The following is a 20,547-nucleotide window of genomic DNA, read 5'->3' as shown; positions in this document are numbered from 1 at the left end:
CTGTCTGGCTTTGAGGTTGAATACTGAGATTGACAGCTGATAGAAACTGCATGAAGAAAATTGGAGCATGTGCTGTTTCTTCCTGCTAGCTTCTAGTACAGCTGTACTAGAAGCTTGCCAAAAGTTTGAAATAGTGAAGGTGAAAGGAGTGAGCAGCTATTTCCAGGTTTACCCAGGCTGGTATTTTACTCCAGCAAGTGTGCCTCTTGCACTGCCTCTGTAGTAAAGAGGAGAATTTCAGGTGAGGAAATAGAGGTCACAGTTTTTGAGAGGTGATCTCTCCAGTCTGTAAAGCAGGACAACATTGGTGATTAACAGAATATTAGTCTAGATGAGTATTACAGCTTATCACTGTTTATCTTTGTTTCATAGGATCAGTAATAAGATAATTCTGGTTAGCAGTGGTCTCTGGAGGTCACTGGTCCAACTTTCTTCTCCAAGGTCAGACCAGGATAGTTAGGGCTTTGTCCACTTTGGTCTTGAAAGCATCCAGGAGCGGAGACGGTACAGGGGCTGTTTGGGTACTGTGTTCCGCTGCTTGTCTGTGTGTGGGGAAAATGTTTTTCCTTTCATCTTCTTGTCCTCCTCTACTGTAGACAGTGAAGCTCCTGGCTATTATCTTCTGGATCCTATCTCTATAGGTGTGGGGCAGCTGTTGGGTGACCCAAAAGTGTCTGCTTGAGGCTGAGCCAGTGCTGGCCCTGTAAGTCTCCCCTCGTAGGGTGAGTATTCCACCCCTGACATCTTAATGGCCTTCTGCTGAATTGAGACTTCAATTCAATGTCTCCTTGTAAGAGGATGCCTCAAAAGAGTTGCAGTGCCTGAGTGAGTCTGACATAGTCAGAGTTGCGGGGATCACCCCTGTGCTCACCCATCGAGCAGGGGCGAGCTCTGTGGGCATGGCTGGCCCCTGCTCAACTCATTGCCCACCCTGCACGCACTGTCATCTCCTCACAGCTGTTCCCTCACCTTGCTGGCATCACTGCCAGGTCTGCCTGCATGGGACAGGGCTGGGGTAAATTCTGTAAGATTCCTGTTGGCCTATACCTTTATGCAAATCTTTATAAACAGAAGGTGACCATTACTATTTGAAGTTTATAGCAGAGTATCTGTCAGGTTTTAGAATGTTTTCTTTTTTTTTTCCTCATAAAATCTGCAGCAAAATGGACCTAATGGCAGTTTAAGGGTAATACAATTTGAATAGTATGGCTGATTGATCAGTGATACAGGAATATATATACTTTGTAAAATGTGGTGTGTTGCCAACATTTAGTTTCTTCAAACATTGGGCAAAAATGCAAATGCATACAGTTCAACTTGTATAATGCCAACATTTTTATCTCTATGTATATATCAAATCAAAGTCACATTACTCATATGAAGAAAAACTAAAATACCTGACTGCTGTATACCCTTGTAAAGAAGTATGTTTTAATAGAAAATAAGCAAGCTGTTATAAAATGTAGTCCTGAATCATCTCTTTGGAAGATAGATTTTTTTATCTACTGTACTTCTGTCCCATTACTAACCTCCTCCCTGGCTTAAGAATGTGTTACTTAGATTTAAATGTTAAATACAAGCAGTCTGTAGCTTGTTAGGTACCATAGATAGATGGGAAAAAGAAACAGCTTATATTTTGGTTGAGCTTCACTTAAAATGTGGGGGTCGTGTGTATGTGTGAGGTTGTTTGTTTTTTTTTTTCTGTGTGTGTAATGTGTTCACCCCTTCCCCCAGGAAAAAGTTGAAGTGTCTAAACACTGTTGAGCTTCAGATTTAACTTCACAAACTCCTGTTGGGTCCTCTTTAACGGTATTCTGATTCTTTTCCTCCTTTGTATTTTTCCTTAAACTGATAAAGCAGTGGGCAATGAATCTTCTCTTAGAGAGATGCAATTTAGTCTGGTTTAATTTACTAAGCAACCTTCTCTTCCTAGCTACTTTGAAAAGAGGGCTTTAGAGGTCCAGAGGAGTTTGAAGGATTGTGTACTCCTGCTTTTGTGTAGAAGGGTATTTGGAAAGAACAAAATACATTATCTGAAAGATTTCTTTGTGGCCAGAAGGAATAATTCTTTGACTGTGGCCCAGTTGCATCATAACAGTAAAACAACTGTAAATTAAAACAGTAATATAATTTTGGGTTGCCTCCCTTCTGCAGCCATGGAGTCATGGCCTCCTCTTTTCATTCCCATACTCCTCTAGTTGTTAGGGTCTTCCTTAGCAAGTGGCCCGTTGGTGGTCCATAACATGACTGCATGGCTATTCATAGTTATGATGCACTTGTAAAAATTAAACAGGTAGAGAAATATCCATTCAGAAACTTCAGTGCTAAAATTAGGCACAAAGATTCATGAGATCACTTAATTACCAACTTTTTTTTTCGTAGCTATATCTTAATGCATCTGGTGGCCTGTATTTCAGACGAAAAAAAAGGATAGATTTGGATTGTAAGAGGTGAATTAAAGTTGACGGGGAAAAAAGGGAGGTATAAACTTGTACAGGAAAAACACTTAGTTTTGCCAGTGACTGATACAACTTCTAACATGTGCTTTCCAGATGAAGGTACATTTATTTGGCATGTCCATATTTGTTTGTATTATGAGAAAGATGGAAGGAGTCATGAGTGGGAGAACATGCAGGAATATAATCAGGAGGCTGGAGAGAGCTGTGGGGGGGAGAGAATGTTTGTTTTTTGGGTTTCTTTGTTGTTTTTTTTTTAATTAACAAATGGGTTGTGTCATGTTGTCTAAAAGCAAAGGCCAGAAACACGGGATTTAAGAGTACTCGTCAAACCTCTGCACTCTGTGATAGAATAGTGTGTACTTACTGCTGGCATTTTTGACATCTGGACTGAGCTAACAGCATGTCCAAGGAAAAGATACTTTCTTCTGCATGCTGATCTGTTTACCACTCACTTTAGATTGTTTGTGGCCCTGCGCCCTTCGCATCTGCAAAGTTGGAGTTGGTACTTACACTTTACTTGAAAAATGTACATGAAGCAGTGAGGCTTATAGGTAGCGGGTTTTGGACCTCCTGATAATTTTGAGGGACTTTTTTTCTTTTTAGATAGTAGATGCAGAATTACTTTTATATATGCAAATCCAGCTGAAAAATCCAGAGTAAGGTCATTTGCCCGTTTTTTATTAGTTTGCCCCTTTGAGTCTGCATGTTGTTTCATCCCTTTCAGTATGTAAGATGCCAGGACTTGGATAATTCCCAGAAATTAGTCTGCTCCGCTAGAACGTCTTCAAAGGAAAATTTGACTTTCGGTGTTCCTGTGTGCTTGTATGTGCATGTTTGCAGTGATGGAGAATTTCATTTTTCCAATCAGTAAGTAGGTGTTGGATTATCATCATCATGAGGATTATACCAAAGCTTGAGGGAAATCAGAGGATCAACTGAACAAACTGTCATTAGCTTTTGATGTGTGTGTGACTGGCATTTCTGCTATTCCCGCAAGTATGCAGAACTTTTTTGCAGAAGTTCTTGTTGCAGTATTTGGTTTCAGAGAACAATGTAGTATTTACACATGCTGTTTGGGGCAGATTAAATGCAGTTAAATTTGGAATTTTTAACTATTCAGTTCAAAAATTTGGCTGTCTTATTTACTTTGTTATGAAACTTTAATAAAGTTCCAGTTTTGTTACATATTTAGGACATGTGAAAAGTGAGAACTGAAGTTTACATTTTCTCTGTGCAAAGGCACTGTAGAAGTAAGAATGCTTTTAAAGTTTTCCTTTTTGCTATATATGTAACAACTTGCGCAGTAAGTTACTTTAAATAGACTTTTTCTTCATCTAATTGTAAGGAGGGTTCTTTCAGCAGTCCTCATTGGAACGCTTTGTGTTTATTGTTCTAGACAACTGTCATTTTGAGTCCTTTGTCTTACAGGTGTAATTTTCTGAAGGAATATCTGTTCCAGAGTCTCTATAGTTGATCCATTCAGAGACTGGTTTAGTAACTGCTTAAAACATAGTCCTATGTAAACCTTGTTTGTGGTTTCCTCATTTGAAACCATGACTTAGGTAAATTATTTGTATTTGAGGATGCTGCAGCATATTTGTGGTTGGTTTTGGTGTTTTTTTTTTTTAACCCCCACTCAGGTTTTTGGCTACAACAAAATAGGAGTCTGAATGTTGTTCTTGGAGAAAATTTCAGAGTACTTACTGAAACATGTACTGAAGTAACAGTGGTTTGGAGCTCAAAATTCTATGAATTACATATGTGTGTTATCTGAAACAGTCTCCATAACATTTCAAACTTGGTTAATTTTCATGCAAGTCTTTATTGCATGTCATGTAAATAAGAGGCCAGTGTTTCTGGTCACCTGTCAAAGTAATTGCGATACCAGTCTACTCATATGGAATAAAAAACACAAGCTTGTTGTGAGTAATTGGTAAGAATAAATAGTTTTAAAAGCCTTGATGTGGAGGAATTTGCTGGTCCTGGGTTTGAGCATTCAGAACATACTCTTAGCTTGTAAACCAAACAAGCAGATTTAAGAGTTTGTAAAAAGTTCTTCCAATCTGATAGTATTGTTGTCTTCAGTTGAATATGGTAAATTTAAGTGTTGGTCAGCAACCTCTCCCACCTTTTCATAGCTTCACTAGTTCTTCCCAAGGATTCAAGGGAATTGGGTAAGGACAGATGTTCTGAATTAAGACACACCACATGTCTTGTTGTTAGGATGCTTGACAGCCTGTCAAGGAAACACCCATTCTGTGTGTTGGATGACTCAGATGAATTTAGAACTGAGTGCTGATACATGTTGTGCGATGACCTTTGTGATTGGCTCTAATAGTGATTCCAGGCCTCTGTTTGTGTTGGTACTGTATAAATGACTTGCAGGTTGGGGGGTGGATATGCTAGTCTTTTTGGCATGTCTTCCAACTTGCATTCATGCTGTCTTTCAGCCTGTACAGTTCTGTTTCAGTCATCTCATACAGAGTTCCATTCTCTGAAAATTTACTTCTATGCTTTACTGTATGAAACAGTCAATGAAACCTCAAATGCTGCTTTGGAGAACTAAGACTTAATTGGCTGTAAATTTTGGTTTAGATAGTTGGATATAATGTTTTCTTCATGTGTATGTGAATAAACAAACCTAAATTCAGAATGATATTCAAGCTTACAATGGTAGTTAGTTTGATGAACCAGTTAAAATGCTCAGTGTGTCAGGTAGTATTCCTTCTTTAGCAAGTACGTTTTGCCTCCTTGGGCATTTCTTACTATGCCTGTTAAAGGGGTATCTTTCTCTCTTCCTCTAGCATTTAAATGCTTTAGACGCTCTTTCCAGATAAGAGAGACAGGGACTTACTGAACATTAACTTTGTTCTGCAGTATATTCAGCCTGATTATGTATCTTTAACTATGTGTATTAGCATGTTACTGAAGTTGATTTCTTGTACCATCTTGGAGTGTTAGCCCTCAAAACTTAGTTGTATCTGAAATGCTCTGTTAATATAGTAGATTATAGGTACATACCTTTTTACCTTGTACATCTTTTGTAAAGTTGCAGAAGCAGAAATGCTCTTCTGTTCTTCCCAGTCATGTTCTAAAGACATCAATAGCAGAAGATGTCATAAAACTTAGGAAACCGCAGCTTAAGCAGTCAGAAGGATGTGTTCCTAACACACTAGACAGATACTGCCTTGCGGTGCAGAACATGAGTTCTAGTATCTGTTCAGACTTGTCTAATTTTTAATTTATAGCAGAATATTCATAATTTTATGAATTTTTCAGGTATTTACAAGTGAGTGCTAGCAAGAATGTCAGTGAAAAAAATTCACATTACTTGCTGACGATCACATTTATCTTGATGTGAATGTGAAGTTTATTCATACTTCTTGTTTTATACATGACACCTGCACAAGATGAGAGAGAAAAGCATTCTTTTCTTGTATGGCTTGATCCATTTTCACGTTAAGTTTTTGGAACTTCTACATTAGCAACTTAAAAGTGCCTGTTTCTTATCAGAAATGCAGAAATGCTTAAATTCAACACACCTAAAAGTTGCAACCAGTGTGTGACAGATAATCAGACTACTTTTTCACTTCAGTCATTTATATTACATATTCAAGATGTTTCTATGACTACTGTTGCAAAGCAGTTGTTCAGCTATGGCGTAAATATTGACATATGCTATCACTGAGGACGTTCAAACTTTTAATCTGAATTTTTGAGGTACTTTTGAGAGTTCAGTTTTTGAAAACCTCATCTTATGATTGAATAATACCATAGGTGACCCTGTTATGTGGCATAATAAGAGTGATGGAAAAGTGAGGGTTTGGAGATTTGGTAGTATCAACAGCATATATACATAAGAATCTTTTCTCCTTCTGAATACTAGAAAACTTAAGTTGTCTTTCCTAATGAGAATGAAATGTAGTCTGTCTGGTTTTGTCATCAGAATTTGCACACTTCTGGAATATCAGCCTTTATACAAGATTAAAATAGCCATTTCAATTAAATATCAGATTTGGCAGTGATTGCATTGAAGTACATGTATAGAGTTTACATGAACAAAATAAACACTACTGCTTTGAAGTAACCTCTGTTTAAACACTTTCTGTTACAGATTTGTACTATGGTGGAGAAGCTTTCTCTATAGAGCAGCCACAGTCTTTTACTTGTCCTTATTGTGGAAAAATGGGTTATACGGAAACATCTCTTCAAGAACATGTTACTTCTGAGCATGCAGAAACATCAACAGAAGTGGTAAGATCCTCCAGAATTGGCTTTCAATTGTGGTAGACATACGTTAAAAAAAAGTCTCTCTGCTGGAGAATTGGTATCCTCCTTTTTCTTTCTTGAAGCATGAATTCATTTAAATAAAATATAAAAGACTATAGAAGAATATAGGAGTTTTATAGAAAAGACATACCTATGTTTGGCAGCAACATCAAAATTCTGTTTTTCATGTGTGTTGTGATATAATTAGCTTGCTTTCTTTTGTGGTTGCTGTTTTGTTTGTCCTCATACAAAGGCTGCCATGTTTAGGAGGTTATGATCCTGTAAGACAAAATTTAGAACAGTGTTATGGGTTACTCTCTTTGCTATGTCTTCCTTTTCACAATCAGTGTGTAATTGTCCTGGGAGCTCATATCTATGCCAGTCTTTTGTAACTAAAAGAGGGGGAGACAATTTGATACGTTCTTCAGATAGCTTTTGTAATGGACCTGGTATGCAGGTGCAGTGAAAGTTGTCATTCTTCTGATACTATTGCTGTTAAAGCAGGGATGTCTCTCCTATCCCTAACCTGATAGAACAGTTATTTCCGTTGACACTTGTTCATCTCAGGTGTTAGCTCCCGCTGTCTTGATGGTCTCTGGGAGTAGGAGAAATGAGGTTAGCAGGACATCTAGAGTGCTCTTGTCTGGCTAAATAGATTCCTAGAAAAATGTGAACACTTGAAGTGGATTATCACTAATACATTGTGAAGAAATTGCTTACAAATAGGTTCTATATTCTAATCTTCTAGTTTTCTTAACTTCCAAGGAATTCTGTGGAAGAAAAGGAACCTTTCTGCTCCATCCCTGTTAAGGATCTTGTGCAAAGGAGTGATAGGGGAGCTGGTTTGCCTGCCTGTTTGAGACTCCAGAGGTGTTAAGATTGCCCTTAAGGGCATATGAAGTTAAAAAGTTTACTTTGCAAATAGTTGTGCTGAAGAATATAGCTTAACATAGCGATGCGCAGCAGTTTTTATCATCTCCTCAATTTTTTCTTTAACTTTACAACTTTCAAATGGAGCATGAACTGTTGAAAATTTCACGTTTGGATGGCTTTCTTTGGTGGCTTAGTACTGCAGTTCTGATTTGCACCACTTGATGTCAGTGATATGTTCCTGACAGTGTTATGATTCCAGATTTTTAAATTTGACACGCCCTTGTTTGCAGCTGTGACTTCCAGAGCTCAGTACATAAAGCCTAGATTTGTGATCCTAGGCACCTGCTACTCCACTGATACCTGAAAGAGGTGTATGTGTAAAGAAAAAGCAAGTTCCTTTTTACGAGTCAATCTGCAACATTGTTAAATCTTTGTTCAAAACAGTGATAAAGGACAATATTTTAATCCTTGAATATGACTTTGTATTTCCTAAATTTTGAATCTGGCTTTTTTGATAAATGGTTAGTGTGCATATCCAGGCATAGAACTGCTTGGATAGTGAAAGTCTACAATATTACTGAAGAAAATACAGATTCTAAATATTTGTGGTCTTGGGCATTCAAGCAATTATTTCTGTTTAGATACAGAGCTTGTAGTGTTTGTATTATCGCTTTCCTTCCAAAGATGTGTTGTATTTATATATTGATTTAGATATTTTATTTAATGGAAGTGTTCAGAGATGCAGTCACTTTTAATTTACAATGCACATCTCCCTGGGCCCCTTTTTTCTGAGTATTTTTTTTAATTCATTAAATTTTGCCATTTTTATGCTCAAGAGTGATTTTCATCTCAGAGCTGACTACTGAAGTTAAAGTGGCATTAAAGATGTGACAGCTGTTGTCAAAAGATACTACAGCTGAGATATTACAGTAAACTTGTTTCAAGACCTTGTCTTCACATCCGTAAGATGAATGTGTGCTATTACATAGGTGTTCTTAATGCCCGTGGTCTTCTGTGATCTTTTGTCAAGAACTTGAGTTTATGCATGAAGAATACTAGGAACCTGGGCTTTATATTGCAGTCAAGTTGTTCCATAAAGTCAAGATTATTTGACTGCAGTGAATAGAGATAAATGAATAGACAGCAGCTGCATTTAACTGTCAAAGTGCTGTTAATTTGAGCATTTAACATGTGGGGAAGTTTTTTGTGGAATGGGTTTTTTTGGGGGTGTTTTTTTTTTCCTGTCATCTGTGGAACTTTAAAAGCAGACTGCAAAACTACTATAAAGAAAAACAGAAGATGCTATTCAAGCTGTTTGTGAAGTTACTCAAAAAACAAGCCATAATTATGGCACTGTTTGTCTTAGTTGACAAGTTTTTTTGGTTTTAAAAAAACAAATAAACCAGACATCAGTGCCTTCTGCCAAAATACTGTTCTGTAGGTATATGGGGAACAGCCCTTCTCTGCCAAACCTGTAGTTACACGCTGCCTGGATGGGTGGTCCCAGTTTGATACTTAGCAAATACTTGCACATTCTGTTTTGTCTGCTGCAGTGAGTGTCAAGCAGATAAGTAGTAATCCTGTGTAATCAGACTCTACTGTTTGTGACAATTTGTCTACAAAGACTAATTTTCAAGACATTGCAAACTGAATTTGAAAATTCTGGCTCTGGTTTTCCTAACATTCTGAAAATTGCAAAGTAAAAAATATATAAATTTTTGGCTGCACTTGGATACATTTTCTGTATTTTTTGAATATGTTTCTATCAGAGTTTGTGAATATCTGGACTGTGATTTCAAAGCATAAGAATCATGCCCATTTGTCTTATGATTGTCTCAATGATACGAGTTCTGTTTTGTGTAAAAAATTTTTAAAGTCATGTTTTTCCTTGTTTTATTATTTCAGATCTGTCCAATATGTGCAGCATTACCTGGAGGGGATCCCAATCATGTCACAGATGACTTTGCAGCTCATCTTACACTGGAACACAGAGCTCCCAGAGATTTAATATCCTTTCCAAGTTGCGGCAAAGAGGCTAGAATGTTTCATCTAGTAGCCATGATAACTTCTTGCTTTTTATGGTCAAAGGGTCATACCTCCAGTTTTTGTGGAACTTAAGCTGCTAAAGATCTGTATGTCAAAAACAAAAAGGTTCATTTACTAGTTTAAAAGATTATAAATACTAGATTGTGAAGAGACTGTAGATAAACTTGGCAGTGCTTTCCACTCTTAACAGTGAAGATAAAGAACTTGGACGCTGAGAGAGTTTTATTTCTACTTGCACTGTGGTCTGTCCTGCCTTGTCATTAGTCTTGATGCTGCTTTATGTATCCAGGTTCAGTAGTGTGCTGTAGGTATTTGTGACATGATCTGAGGATGATTTGAGCTCAGCTAGTTTTGGCAAATGATTTTAAACTGCTTAACTACTTTCAACACCATGTTTTGAAAACTTGATTTCATTGTTACTGACACATACCCTGCAGAACTTTCAGATTTCCTGGGACACACACACATACCTGGGTTAACTGATTAAATATAATTTGGTTTGGCTTTTATTTCATGTAGCCTCCCTACAGTAAGTATCTCTGAAGTATTCCTTGTCTCATCTAAACAAATAGAGTACATTATTACTCTGGTAGTAGCTTTTTTGTTTAAAGATTTTTTTTAAAAGGAAGAAAAAATATGCAACTGGAGTAAAAGAAAAATAAGAAATAATCCAAGCCCTAGCAACTGGGTGTTATACTAACAGGAGGGAGACAGCATTTAAGGAGATATCTCAATTTCTATTATGATTTTGTTTTAGTGTTACCATGGTTTAAGGTCAGGACAGACTAACTGCACATGTTAATTACTGCAGAGTGCATGTAACTGTTCTGTAGGCCAAAAATCTTTCTTAGACTACAGTTAATTTCATATTGAAATGAACAAGATGTTTGAGAATTCAAATCCCTTCAGCTTTTTCTCACAAACCTGTGTAGGAGATGCCACTGAATGACTTGAGAATGAATACTTGAGTTAGAAAAAATCTTTTCAAATGCAGAGTAATGCTTCATTGTCAATCATCTCAAAATGGATCTTTCTTGGATAAATTTTGGGAATAAATTGTCCATGATTCAGCATAAAAGACAATGCATATGTAATTTTCTGCTTGTGTGCTATTGCTTATCTTGTCTCCAAAACCTGACAAGCATATCCTGAAGTGATTATTCCATGCTGGGCTTTACTTCATGTCTAGTGCAGGCAGGTCTAAAATAGGAAAAAAGGAAGAGGATCTGCCAGCATAGGAGAAAATAACTGTCAAAGTCAGGGAGCTGTTAGAAGGCTGTTCTCTGATACCATTGTGTTGCTGTTGTGAACAACTTCACCTGAAGTTAAAGTTGTACAGAGCAACACTCCATGCTTTGTAACAATCTTCATGTACAGAAAGGATATAGAGAAGGCTCTTCACTTGCACTCTTTCTAGATAGAGTGAAGACTTCTGTCACAGTCTGCATAAGTTTTTATTGTTGGGTCTGCTAGAAGTCTAAGGAGCAGCAGGAGCACTACATATTGATTAGACATTATTTTAGTTTTGAGGGTTTTATGTTCTTTTTTTTTTCTTGTCCCAGAAGGCTTAATATGTAACTTTGTGAAGCCATTGCAAAGTGTGTACTTTACTTCTATAATCTGGGGACAACTCTTTAAAGCCCAGTTTCTTACTTGAGTAGAAAAATATTTGAAAATTTATGTAAAATGGCTTTTCAGCATCAGTCGTACAAATGGTTTGTGCGTGGATATTCAGTTAATCTTTTTGTCACAAGTTAAGGTTTACAGAGTATTGTGTTACTCTGGCATAGACTTGGGCACATGCTTTGCTAGTATTTAAAGAGTTATCTTAAAACACTTCAAAAGCTGCAGTTAGGAAATTTACCCCATAGTCCTGTGTCTGAAAAAGCTCCAGGTACTGGCCTTTTCTGTCAGGTCTAGTTATGACAAGCTTGCTGAACTGTGGAGACAGTATTCCACCTAATACAGTACCTTGTCTCCAGCAGCATCTAGTTTTAACACTTAGAGGTGCAAGGCACTCTGTGCTAGGGAAAGTGTGTTCTGTGTCATGGGAGGTTTTCCTCTTACACCCTAGATATTAAGTGTTTTACCCTGTAGCGTACTAATAGGATTGAAAAAGGCAGATATTCTGTAAACTCTTTTTGTAAGGCCAGAAGTTCTTCCTTGCTATAGGAAGTCTAGTTTCATGGAAAGACTTTCAGTCTTAAGTTCTTGACCTCCTCCATGATATCCTGAGTTTCTGCACTGTAATTGTGTTTTACAAAAAGTACATTGGACACAGTACTCTTACTGCACATTACTTTTACACAGTAATGGACACTGTGGTAAGTCTACTATTATAAAAACAAAGAACATGGAAGATACGAAGATCTAAACTAAAAGTCTAGTAACAGTAAAATAAGATAATCAAGCCCATGCTATTTCATTTTTCACTGCTGGGTTATACTAGTGATTTTTAAAATGAACCCTCATCTGGACTGCCTTGGAGGAATAAGTGTTAAGAACTTCCTGACAAAAATCTTAAAATAATTTTTTTCTTAATTTATATGAGAAAACATACAAAAGGTAGACTTGAAATAGAAGTATCTGGTGTGGAGAAATGGGGGAAAATGAAAGATGACATTGTCGTAACTGGAATTAGTGGCATTTCTTTGGCTAAAAGAGGAAAGGTGAAAGTGCTGAATGCCCCAGAAACTTATCATTCAATCCCCTTATCAAGGGATTGAAGTTATGAAATTTCTTGGATAAAAACATGAAATGCAAGTCAAAAGGAATACAGCTATCAGGTACTTTTGACATGTATGGCAATATTTTATTATTTTCAGTACTTAAGAACTGGGGAGGGAAAATAAAATTCCTGTCTCTGTGATAAGCTTAGCTGAACATGCATTTGTCAGAGTTTTCAAATTTCTGAGTAGAAAACTTTTGATCTAAAAAAAACCTAAAAATAGATCCTGATGTTTCCTAGACATAAAAAGCTGGAGAAGGGAGTTTGGTGTACACAGGGCTTGTGTATCTTGAATTCAGCTGACTAACTCAGATTTGCACTGTAGCTACACTGCACCATAGCTTTGCCTCAGAAGTTGGATCATTATGAATGAAGAACAGTGTTCACCTGAGTATTTCACCCATAAAATGTTGCCATTTAATTCTCAATGCCAAACAGTTCTGCTTTCTTAACTTCTTGGTTACGATGAATCCAGTGGTGTTCGGCATGTACGTAGGATGTTCCACCCAGGCCGGGGTTTGGGAGGCCCCCGTGCACGTAGATCAAACATGCACTTTACTACCACTTCCCCTGGTGGGCTTTCATCTTCTCAGAGTTCATATTCTCCAAGCAATAGAGAAGCCATGGATCCTATAGCTGGTAAGAGCTGTAACCACAGATTTTACTCCAGTGTCCTCCTTGCACAGGAAATAAAATTCAAGGTGATAGTAGCTGCCCTGCTTTCTGTTGGCGTGAAGCTGCATGTGTAGATGCGCTTCACAGTGCTTGATGTGGTTGATGGCTGCTTGCAGGTGAGCAGTGTGCTTAGCTGGGTTGTCACAGGGCCTGTCTATGGAGGTGCTGAAGCTGAAAGCTTCATTTAGAAGGATTATATTTTGTTAATGGAAGGACAGTTGTCATGACCTGTATAGTAACTTGTCAATACAGACTTAAGGGGCAGAAGCCGTACCACCCCCTCCTTTGCCTGGCCTTACATCAATTACAGCAAGCAGGTTATATAAGAAGTACCTCCTACACAGGGTGCAGAGGGGATTCTGCAGTAGTACGCTGAGCAATGAATTGCTGCTAATACTTATTTCAGAAATTTCTTTGTAGATGAAATTTGCTATAAGCATTTCCATCCCTCTGAACTGGAAAACTTTAAGGACAGAGTATGTAATTGCTAGGTCTTCTCTGTACTTCTGTCAGAAATAGTAATTCATACAGTAAAAATACTTGACCAGTTCTGATGTGAAGCAGTACTTTTTTATTGTGTATGTTTTATTAGATGTTTGAGGCAGTGGTTCAATATTTGTCTTGTTGCTGCAGTGCAGCTTCCTTGTGGGATTTTTGGAAGGTGAAGCCTGTATTTGAAGGGAATATAAATAAATAAAATCACCTAATAAATAAATATAAATAAAACTGATCAAAAAATAAAATTGCCAACCAAAGCCAGAATAAAATAATTTCTTAGTCATCTGCTGTTTTGACTTGAAGCTTCAAGGAGTTGCTGCAAAGGGCATCATTTTCCAGGCGTTCCTTATAGATTGGCTCACCTGTTATTCTGAGGGCATTAAACTCTTGACTTATTTGAAAGAGATCAACATAAACGAGTCTGAATCTTCCTTACCCTTTGAGACCTTTAATGCTAGGACTTTTTTTCTAGAGCTTCACGGGCTCTTTTGAATTGTTTGTTGTTTGATGTTACTGATTGAGAAAAGGAATTGATGAAGGGTATATTCATTCCATTGTGTAATGCTTATTTATCATCACAGAAACTTTCTCTTCCCTGGCAGAGCTTTTATCTCAGCTATCAGGTGTGAGGCGTTCTGCAGGAGGACAGCTCAACTCCTCTGGTCCCTCTGCTTCTCAGTTACAGCAGCTGCAAATGCAACTGCAGTTGGAACGACAACATGCGCAGGCAGCAAGGCAACAACTGGAGACTGCACGCAATGCAACTAGACGCACCAATACGATCAATGTTAACACCACTATGACACAATCTACAACAACCACCAACACATCTAACACAGAAAACAGTCAGCAGACTATCCAGAATTCCCAGTTTCTTCTCATGAGGTAACTTGTTCTGTTTATTTACTTGTATTTACCTTTTACCATTTCTGTTTGCCTTGGTTCTGTTAGAGACATATAGCTCAATGAAACTGAAGTGTTAGACACATGCTGTAGTAAAGCAGTGTCTGATCAGATGTATCCTAGAGTTAATGAGCTAATCAATCATATGGAATACATTCACAGTAGACACCAGCAGTGCTCACAGAACATGTGATACATGAAACTTGCTTCATTCACATTTCTAGCATGAAAGTGAAACCGATAATTTAATATCCAACAGTAGCAGTTTATAGCTGGCTGGAAGGGCATTATTCTACTTTTGAAAAGCCAACTCCAGGAGCTGGCTGCAGGAATACCCTGTGGTGGCCTAGTATTTGTGAAAAGAAGAGGCAGTCTTACAGGTTTGCTGGTACTACTTTTGATGCACCTAGGAATGCATTTAAAGAATTAGGCTCGAGTATAAATTTCTGCAGACCTTGAAAAGGAGGCTGGTTTTGTGATTGGGCTGAGTAAGTTACTTGTGACTCCTGGCAGGGGACTTCTGCCAGATCCTTCATCAAATCTGCAGCCAATGTAGGCGCTTTTGTTCGCATTTGTTAACATCTTTTTAAATGTACTGTCTGTCTGCTCCTACGCAATGGGTAAACACTGGTTGCTGCATCTCAATTTCAAGAGGAGCAAAAGGAATAGTTTCTAAAAAAATTGTACTTGTTTCCGCTACTGCTTCCAACAAAACAAGTGCATTTCCAGTGATACAACCATGTAGACTTGAGCTGTAATGGAGAATCAGAGATAGCATTGTTTAATATAAAATCAGTCTTCAGTTATAAACCCTTTTCAACTTTCAGTTTTTATATTAATTATTTTTAAAGACTGGATAACAAAGAAAATAAGGGATGCTGTTAATTAACAGAATACTTACCTGGTTTAGAAATTATACTTCCCAGGGTTATTCTAAAGAGGAGTCACCCACTGTGTCATTCCAGTTCTTTCAGAAGATTGGGTGTTGGCCTGAAATAAAAATGCTCTCCTCATCTCCCCGACCATGCTGCCCCGTACATGGTCTTGTTTGTCTGTTTGATATTGTTTCCAGAGCTGTGTCAAGAAACTTGGATTTCAGTTAATAAAAATTTTATCTAAACGCAAACCAATAGCAGAAACTCATATTATTATTTGAGAGACTTAATCAAAATACCTGTAAGTTTCACAGATTGTGACTTCCAGAGTTGGAATTTCCTTGCCTGTCGGGCCACACTAATCCAGGAGAAGTGGAATAAACTTTGCATTGTGCTTTTGAGAATCCCTAGGCTTTACACATGGAGTAATTCATTTTGTGGCATATGTGAAATTAGAAGTTGGTGTAGAAACAAAAAGAGGCACATAATGAGTGTCTAGGAAATCACAGCAGCTCTCACCTTCTGCATACCAGGAAAACTCAGGAATAATTTCTTACTTCCCTCTAGCTTTGGGCTTTGCTTTGAATGCTATGATAGCAGCAGGGAAGGGGTGGTTGGTTACATGCATGCCTGTTGTGCTGAGGTGTTGGAGGTTGCCAGAGCAGGCAGGACTTTCCTGAAGGAGTGGTTTTCAAGTGCCTTTTGGCACCTGTCAGTAGTGTCATCGGGGAAATGGGCTTTCACCAACTGCCTGTCTTCTTCCCTTGCTGCTGTACAGGTTGAATGATCCGAAGATGTCAGAAGTGGAGCGTCAGTCAATGGAAAGTGAACGGGCAGACTGCAGCCTGTTTGTTCAGGAGCTTCTACTGTCCACTTTGATGCAGGAAGAAAGTTCCTCCTCAGATGAGGATGAGCGGGGGGAGATTGCAGATTTTGGTGCTATGGGCTGTGTAGATATTATGCCTCTAGATGTTGCTTTAGAAAACCTAAATTTAAAAGAGAGTAATAAAGGAAATGAGCCTCCTCCACCTCCTCTTTGATGACATCCCACTTTGCAGACAATGTCCTCTGTGCTGTATTTGCCAATGAAAGTGGACAACAACTATCTTGGGTTTGTTTTGGTGATTGTAATTTCAGGTCTGTCACTCTTGTTACATTGTGTACATTAAAAAGAAAGAGAGAAAAGAATATATATGATAATCACTTCCACTTAACTAATTTTGACTTCTAGCAGGTAAATGTAGGCTGCAGTGCAGAGCAAAAAGCTCTGTGTCCTGTACCTTGACATGCAAAAGGCTCTCCTAATACTCCACATTCAAACTGAAGAGAAAAAAAAAATCTCTAATGAAGCTGCTGTGTGTATTTATGAATATTAATGAATAAAACTGCTTGGATGGTTTACCTTAACTACTGCATGATGTTTTTTGCAGCGTGCATGAGTTTTAGTGACCTTGTCATTTCAAAAATTTAAACACGAGGAGTAAAATTATAATACCCAAAGCTTTCCCATTATTCAAAGGTTACATGACAAAAAGGTTAGTGCTGACTAGCTGTTTATGGCCACAAAGTAGCTTTTGAATAATACATGACAGAATGGCATCTTTATGTGCTGTTCCCGCACAGGATGGAAACTCTGCAGTGGGATATATTGCTGTGACCAGGGCATGGTGTTTTGCTGTATGTGACCATTATGTTGCCCTGTTAGCCATCACCTGAGTGTGGAGTTTAACTTCATTTTATGAACCTATAGGAGACCGAACAACAGTAAGGCCACTGCTGGAAGCTACTGCGAGGGGCTTTTGTGTGCCCTGAAATCAAATGATGTTCACTTTTGTTTAAAGTTTTTCCTGTTTGTGGTTGTTAGAATTTTTTCATTGTTAAATATGTTTTATTCAGGTGTAGACAATTCATATATTCACTGTTTTAAAAAAAAGTTAACCTGGATCATGTTGTCTTTAGTTTTTGAAAGCCTTTCACAGTCTCAATCATGTTTTGAGTTATTTATGTATTTGCTTCATAGTTTGCAGAGACCTGTCAGTATCAGGAGAGCTCAAGGATTCGGATTCCCAGATTGTCAAAATACTACAATTGAATTCTTAATGCTAACTTTAGCATCTTTTATTTATTGTTTCTTTTGGTTATTTTTGCTGGTATAAAAAGTTGAAAAAGCCTTTTAGTTGAATCGTGCCACCTACATGCCTATACTTTTAACCCTGCTGGTTTGCAAAAGGAGAGTATGGTGTTCTTGTGCATAGAAGTTTTATAATAGCCCCAAGGCAAGGACAGAATGGGTATGTTTGGTTTGGTTTTGTTTTGTTTTTTTTTTTCTTTTTGTGGCTTTACTTTTATTTTTCCTTTGGTGGATTTTTTGAATATAAAGTTAGATTATTAAAACCAAAATGCACACAGCTTCTGATGAAAATTTAAACTAGGCTCATATCATAATGGTGTCTTCCCAGATCTTCCTCACCTCACCCCCTCTCTCTTTCTATGTATCCTTCCATCTCTGCAGCATTGGTAGGGTTTTAGAGTAAATCTACAGACTTGAACACCAGATAGTGTTCTCAGCAGAACTGTGATGTGTATGCTAATCCAACATAACAGCAGCAAAAGAACCAACCCCATAGGCTGAAGTTTAAGTATTTTTGTTTTTTTTTTCCTTTTAAATCCTCAAATCTTGATTGTTTTCACATAGAGCAGCAGTACTGGCTTTGTTTTCTGTTAGCCTCTGGAACAGACAATGTTTCAAGAGAAACTTTACATGAGGCCTCTGGTTATCCTGAGAGTTACCCCCAGTAGGGACTTTTTTTATTGATTGTTGAGGATTTGCAGAAATTTTTCAAGCTGTAGTCTTTTCAAACACATCTTCTGCACATTACAATAAGACACACGGTTCAATAAAGCATTTTGAAGACTGTTGTTCAGTTGATTTTCTTTGGGTTTGATGTATTATCTAGACACTCTTATTCCAGAAACTTCTGCAGCTGTCTTTAATTCCAGCTGTGATTCACATAGCCACATTTTAAACCCTCATGCTTTTGGCCGGCAATGAAGTATGTAATCCTGAGCTCTTCATCAGTAGGTGAATTCAGGTTTGCATGGAACAAGATGCGTTTCAAGTAGGTTCTCCTCAGTGTGTTGCCATTTGGAACTGGTGTATGGGTGGTCTCAAGAGGACGCTTGTGTGACTTGCACACTGCACTCCACTTGCTTTGGAGAGGACGCAACCCCGTATTATCTGTGTTTACTTAGAGGTTGAGTATATGCCAGCTTGGATTTAAAGGTATTTTTGTGCATCACATTCACTCTTGCAAGTCTTCAGTTGGTGTTGGGGGTTTTCTTTGTTTGTTTCTGTGTGTGTGTGTGTGGTAGTGGGATTATTTTGGTGTGGGTTGGTTTTTTTGGGGGGTGTGGGGGGATGTGTTTTGGGTTTTTTAGGTTTAGAAACAAACTGAAATAGCCACCAGGGAAGTGTTCAGTGTAGTAGTTTGCCAGTTCTGTTTGCAGCGAAGTTTTTCTTCATAGTAAGCTTGGTCAGGAAACTGTTTTGGGGGTACTTCCAAGACATTCATGTTTATTTTCAGGGTTGTCAGGGCTGCAGTAGACATAGGCTCAGGTGTTTTGCCTTTTCCGTGTGAAAGAACAAAGCCCCCTCCACAAAACAAAGTCTACATTGCAGCACACGCTGAGCACACCCATGCCAGAAAATGGGACCTTGGTGCTTCACAGTCACAGAATCGTTAGGGTTGGAGGGGACCTCTGGAAATCACCCAGTCCAGCTGCCTGGCGAGGCAGGGCCACCAAGAGCAGGTTACACAGGAACGTGTCCAGGCAGGTTTTGAGTGTCTCCAGAGAGGCAGAGTCCATGAACCCCTGGGCAGCCTGTTCCAGTGTTCTGACACCCTCAATGTAAAGAAGTTCTCCCTCATGTTGAGGTGAAACTTCTTGCGTTTTAGGTTATGGCCATTGCTCTTTGTCCTGTCACTGGGCACCATTGAAAAGTCGGGCACCATCCTCCGGGCATTTGTATGCACTAATGAGATTTCCTGGTGGTCTTTTATTCTCTGGATTTAACAGGCCCAGTTTCCACAATCTCTCCTTAAGGGTGATGCCCAAGTCCCCTGATGGTCCTTGCACCCTGTTCCTGGGACTTCTGCGGTTGCTGGAGTGTGGTGCAACCTGCATCAACCCAGTACAGAAACCAGTGCGTGTCTGTAATCTCCCAGTGCAGCAGCTGGGAGCCCACGCAGAGGCTCCGGTGGGGATGTGGTTGGGCTGGGTGCCGTTCTGCATGGTGCTGCTGACACAGCATCCTGCTCTCACTGGTGGCTGCCAGCTCTCCTTGGTGTCAGCCTTGTGCAAACAAGGACGAGCGGGCAGAGGGCCTTTGGGAAGAGGGGGGACAGAAGCGCCCATGTTTAGTGCTGATACTTTATAGTTGAAGGGATATGCAGGCTTGTTTGAAGGGAACAAGGTCCTCCGAGCTGACTGTGGAAAACTGACTTGGAATTGCACCATGCTGTTTGTGATCTGTGGTAGGCAGGGGTCTGCCCCTTGCTTCTGTTAGAGTGAGTGACCCAGAGGCGCACACAAACTGGTGTGATGATAACAACGCATTTTACCTCAGATCCTGCTCCTGTTTCCCTTGCAGTTGCTATCACTGCCCTCGCTGTTTCCCTGCAATGTTTGTGGGGGTGAGGGTTGGTTGCGACTGGGATGGGGGCTTTCTCTTCCTCTCCATTGCCTCAGGAAGGGTTATGGCCTGCAGCTGTGCTGGCAGAGTGCTGCGGATGGTGGAGCTTGGCCCAGAAACTATCTCTGTGTCCTACTGCATCAGTCAGTCTTCCTTTCCTTTCCCTTGACCTACCTCACCTTCACCTCTGCACCAGCCCACGGTGCCAAACAACGGGGCTGCTTGGAGGCCATTTCATGCTTTCAGCTCTGGAGGCAGAGGTGCTGTGTGCATGTGCCTGGCACTGCTGGAGCCCTCGCTGCCATGTTTTGTCCTGTGCTGAAGGGCAGTGACACTGCAGACGACCTCCTACAGCCTTCCCTGCAACAGTGCTGTCTGACCACTTGTGGTTGTAGGGTGCCCCATGGGGTTACCAACATGCTGAGCTCTGCTGTATTGCACAGATCTGTGTGCACAAGGGTTAATTTTGGGTATTTATTTGCACAGCCCAGTGCTCAAAGTTACTTGTGGGGAAAAAGATGTAAAAGA

The 20,547-nt window shown here is 39.2% G+C and overlaps 1 protein-coding gene across 1 annotated transcript in view; it reads left to right on the top strand.

Moving 5' to 3' along the window:
- Positions 1–18,245, top strand: part of KCMF1 (potassium channel modulatory factor 1) — a 47,394-nt gene extending 29,149 nt beyond the window's left edge. The window contains exons 3-7 of the mRNA XM_062609776.1: positions 6,574–6,713; positions 9,507–9,608; positions 12,840–13,014; positions 14,130–14,433; positions 16,105–18,245. Of these exons, the coding sequence (XP_062465760.1) occupies positions 6,574–6,713; positions 9,507–9,608; positions 12,840–13,014; positions 14,130–14,433; positions 16,105–16,366 (983 nt within the window). The 3' untranslated portion in view covers positions 16,367–18,245. The remainder of the gene's footprint in view (positions 1–6,573; positions 6,714–9,506; positions 9,609–12,839; positions 13,015–14,129; positions 14,434–16,104) is intronic.
- Positions 18,246–20,547: the final 2,302 nt, after the last annotated feature.

This window comes from Pezoporus occidentalis, unplaced genomic scaffold (assembly GCF_034315485.1).
Source record: "Pezoporus occidentalis ecotype Australia unplaced genomic scaffold, CSIRO_AGI_Poc_V1 ctg140, whole genome shotgun sequence".
Classification (NCBI taxonomy): Eukaryota; Metazoa; Chordata; class Aves; order Psittaciformes; family Psittacidae; genus Pezoporus; species Pezoporus occidentalis.
Note: the sequence above shows the minus strand (reverse complement) of the source record. Positions and strands in the feature narration are given on the sequence as shown.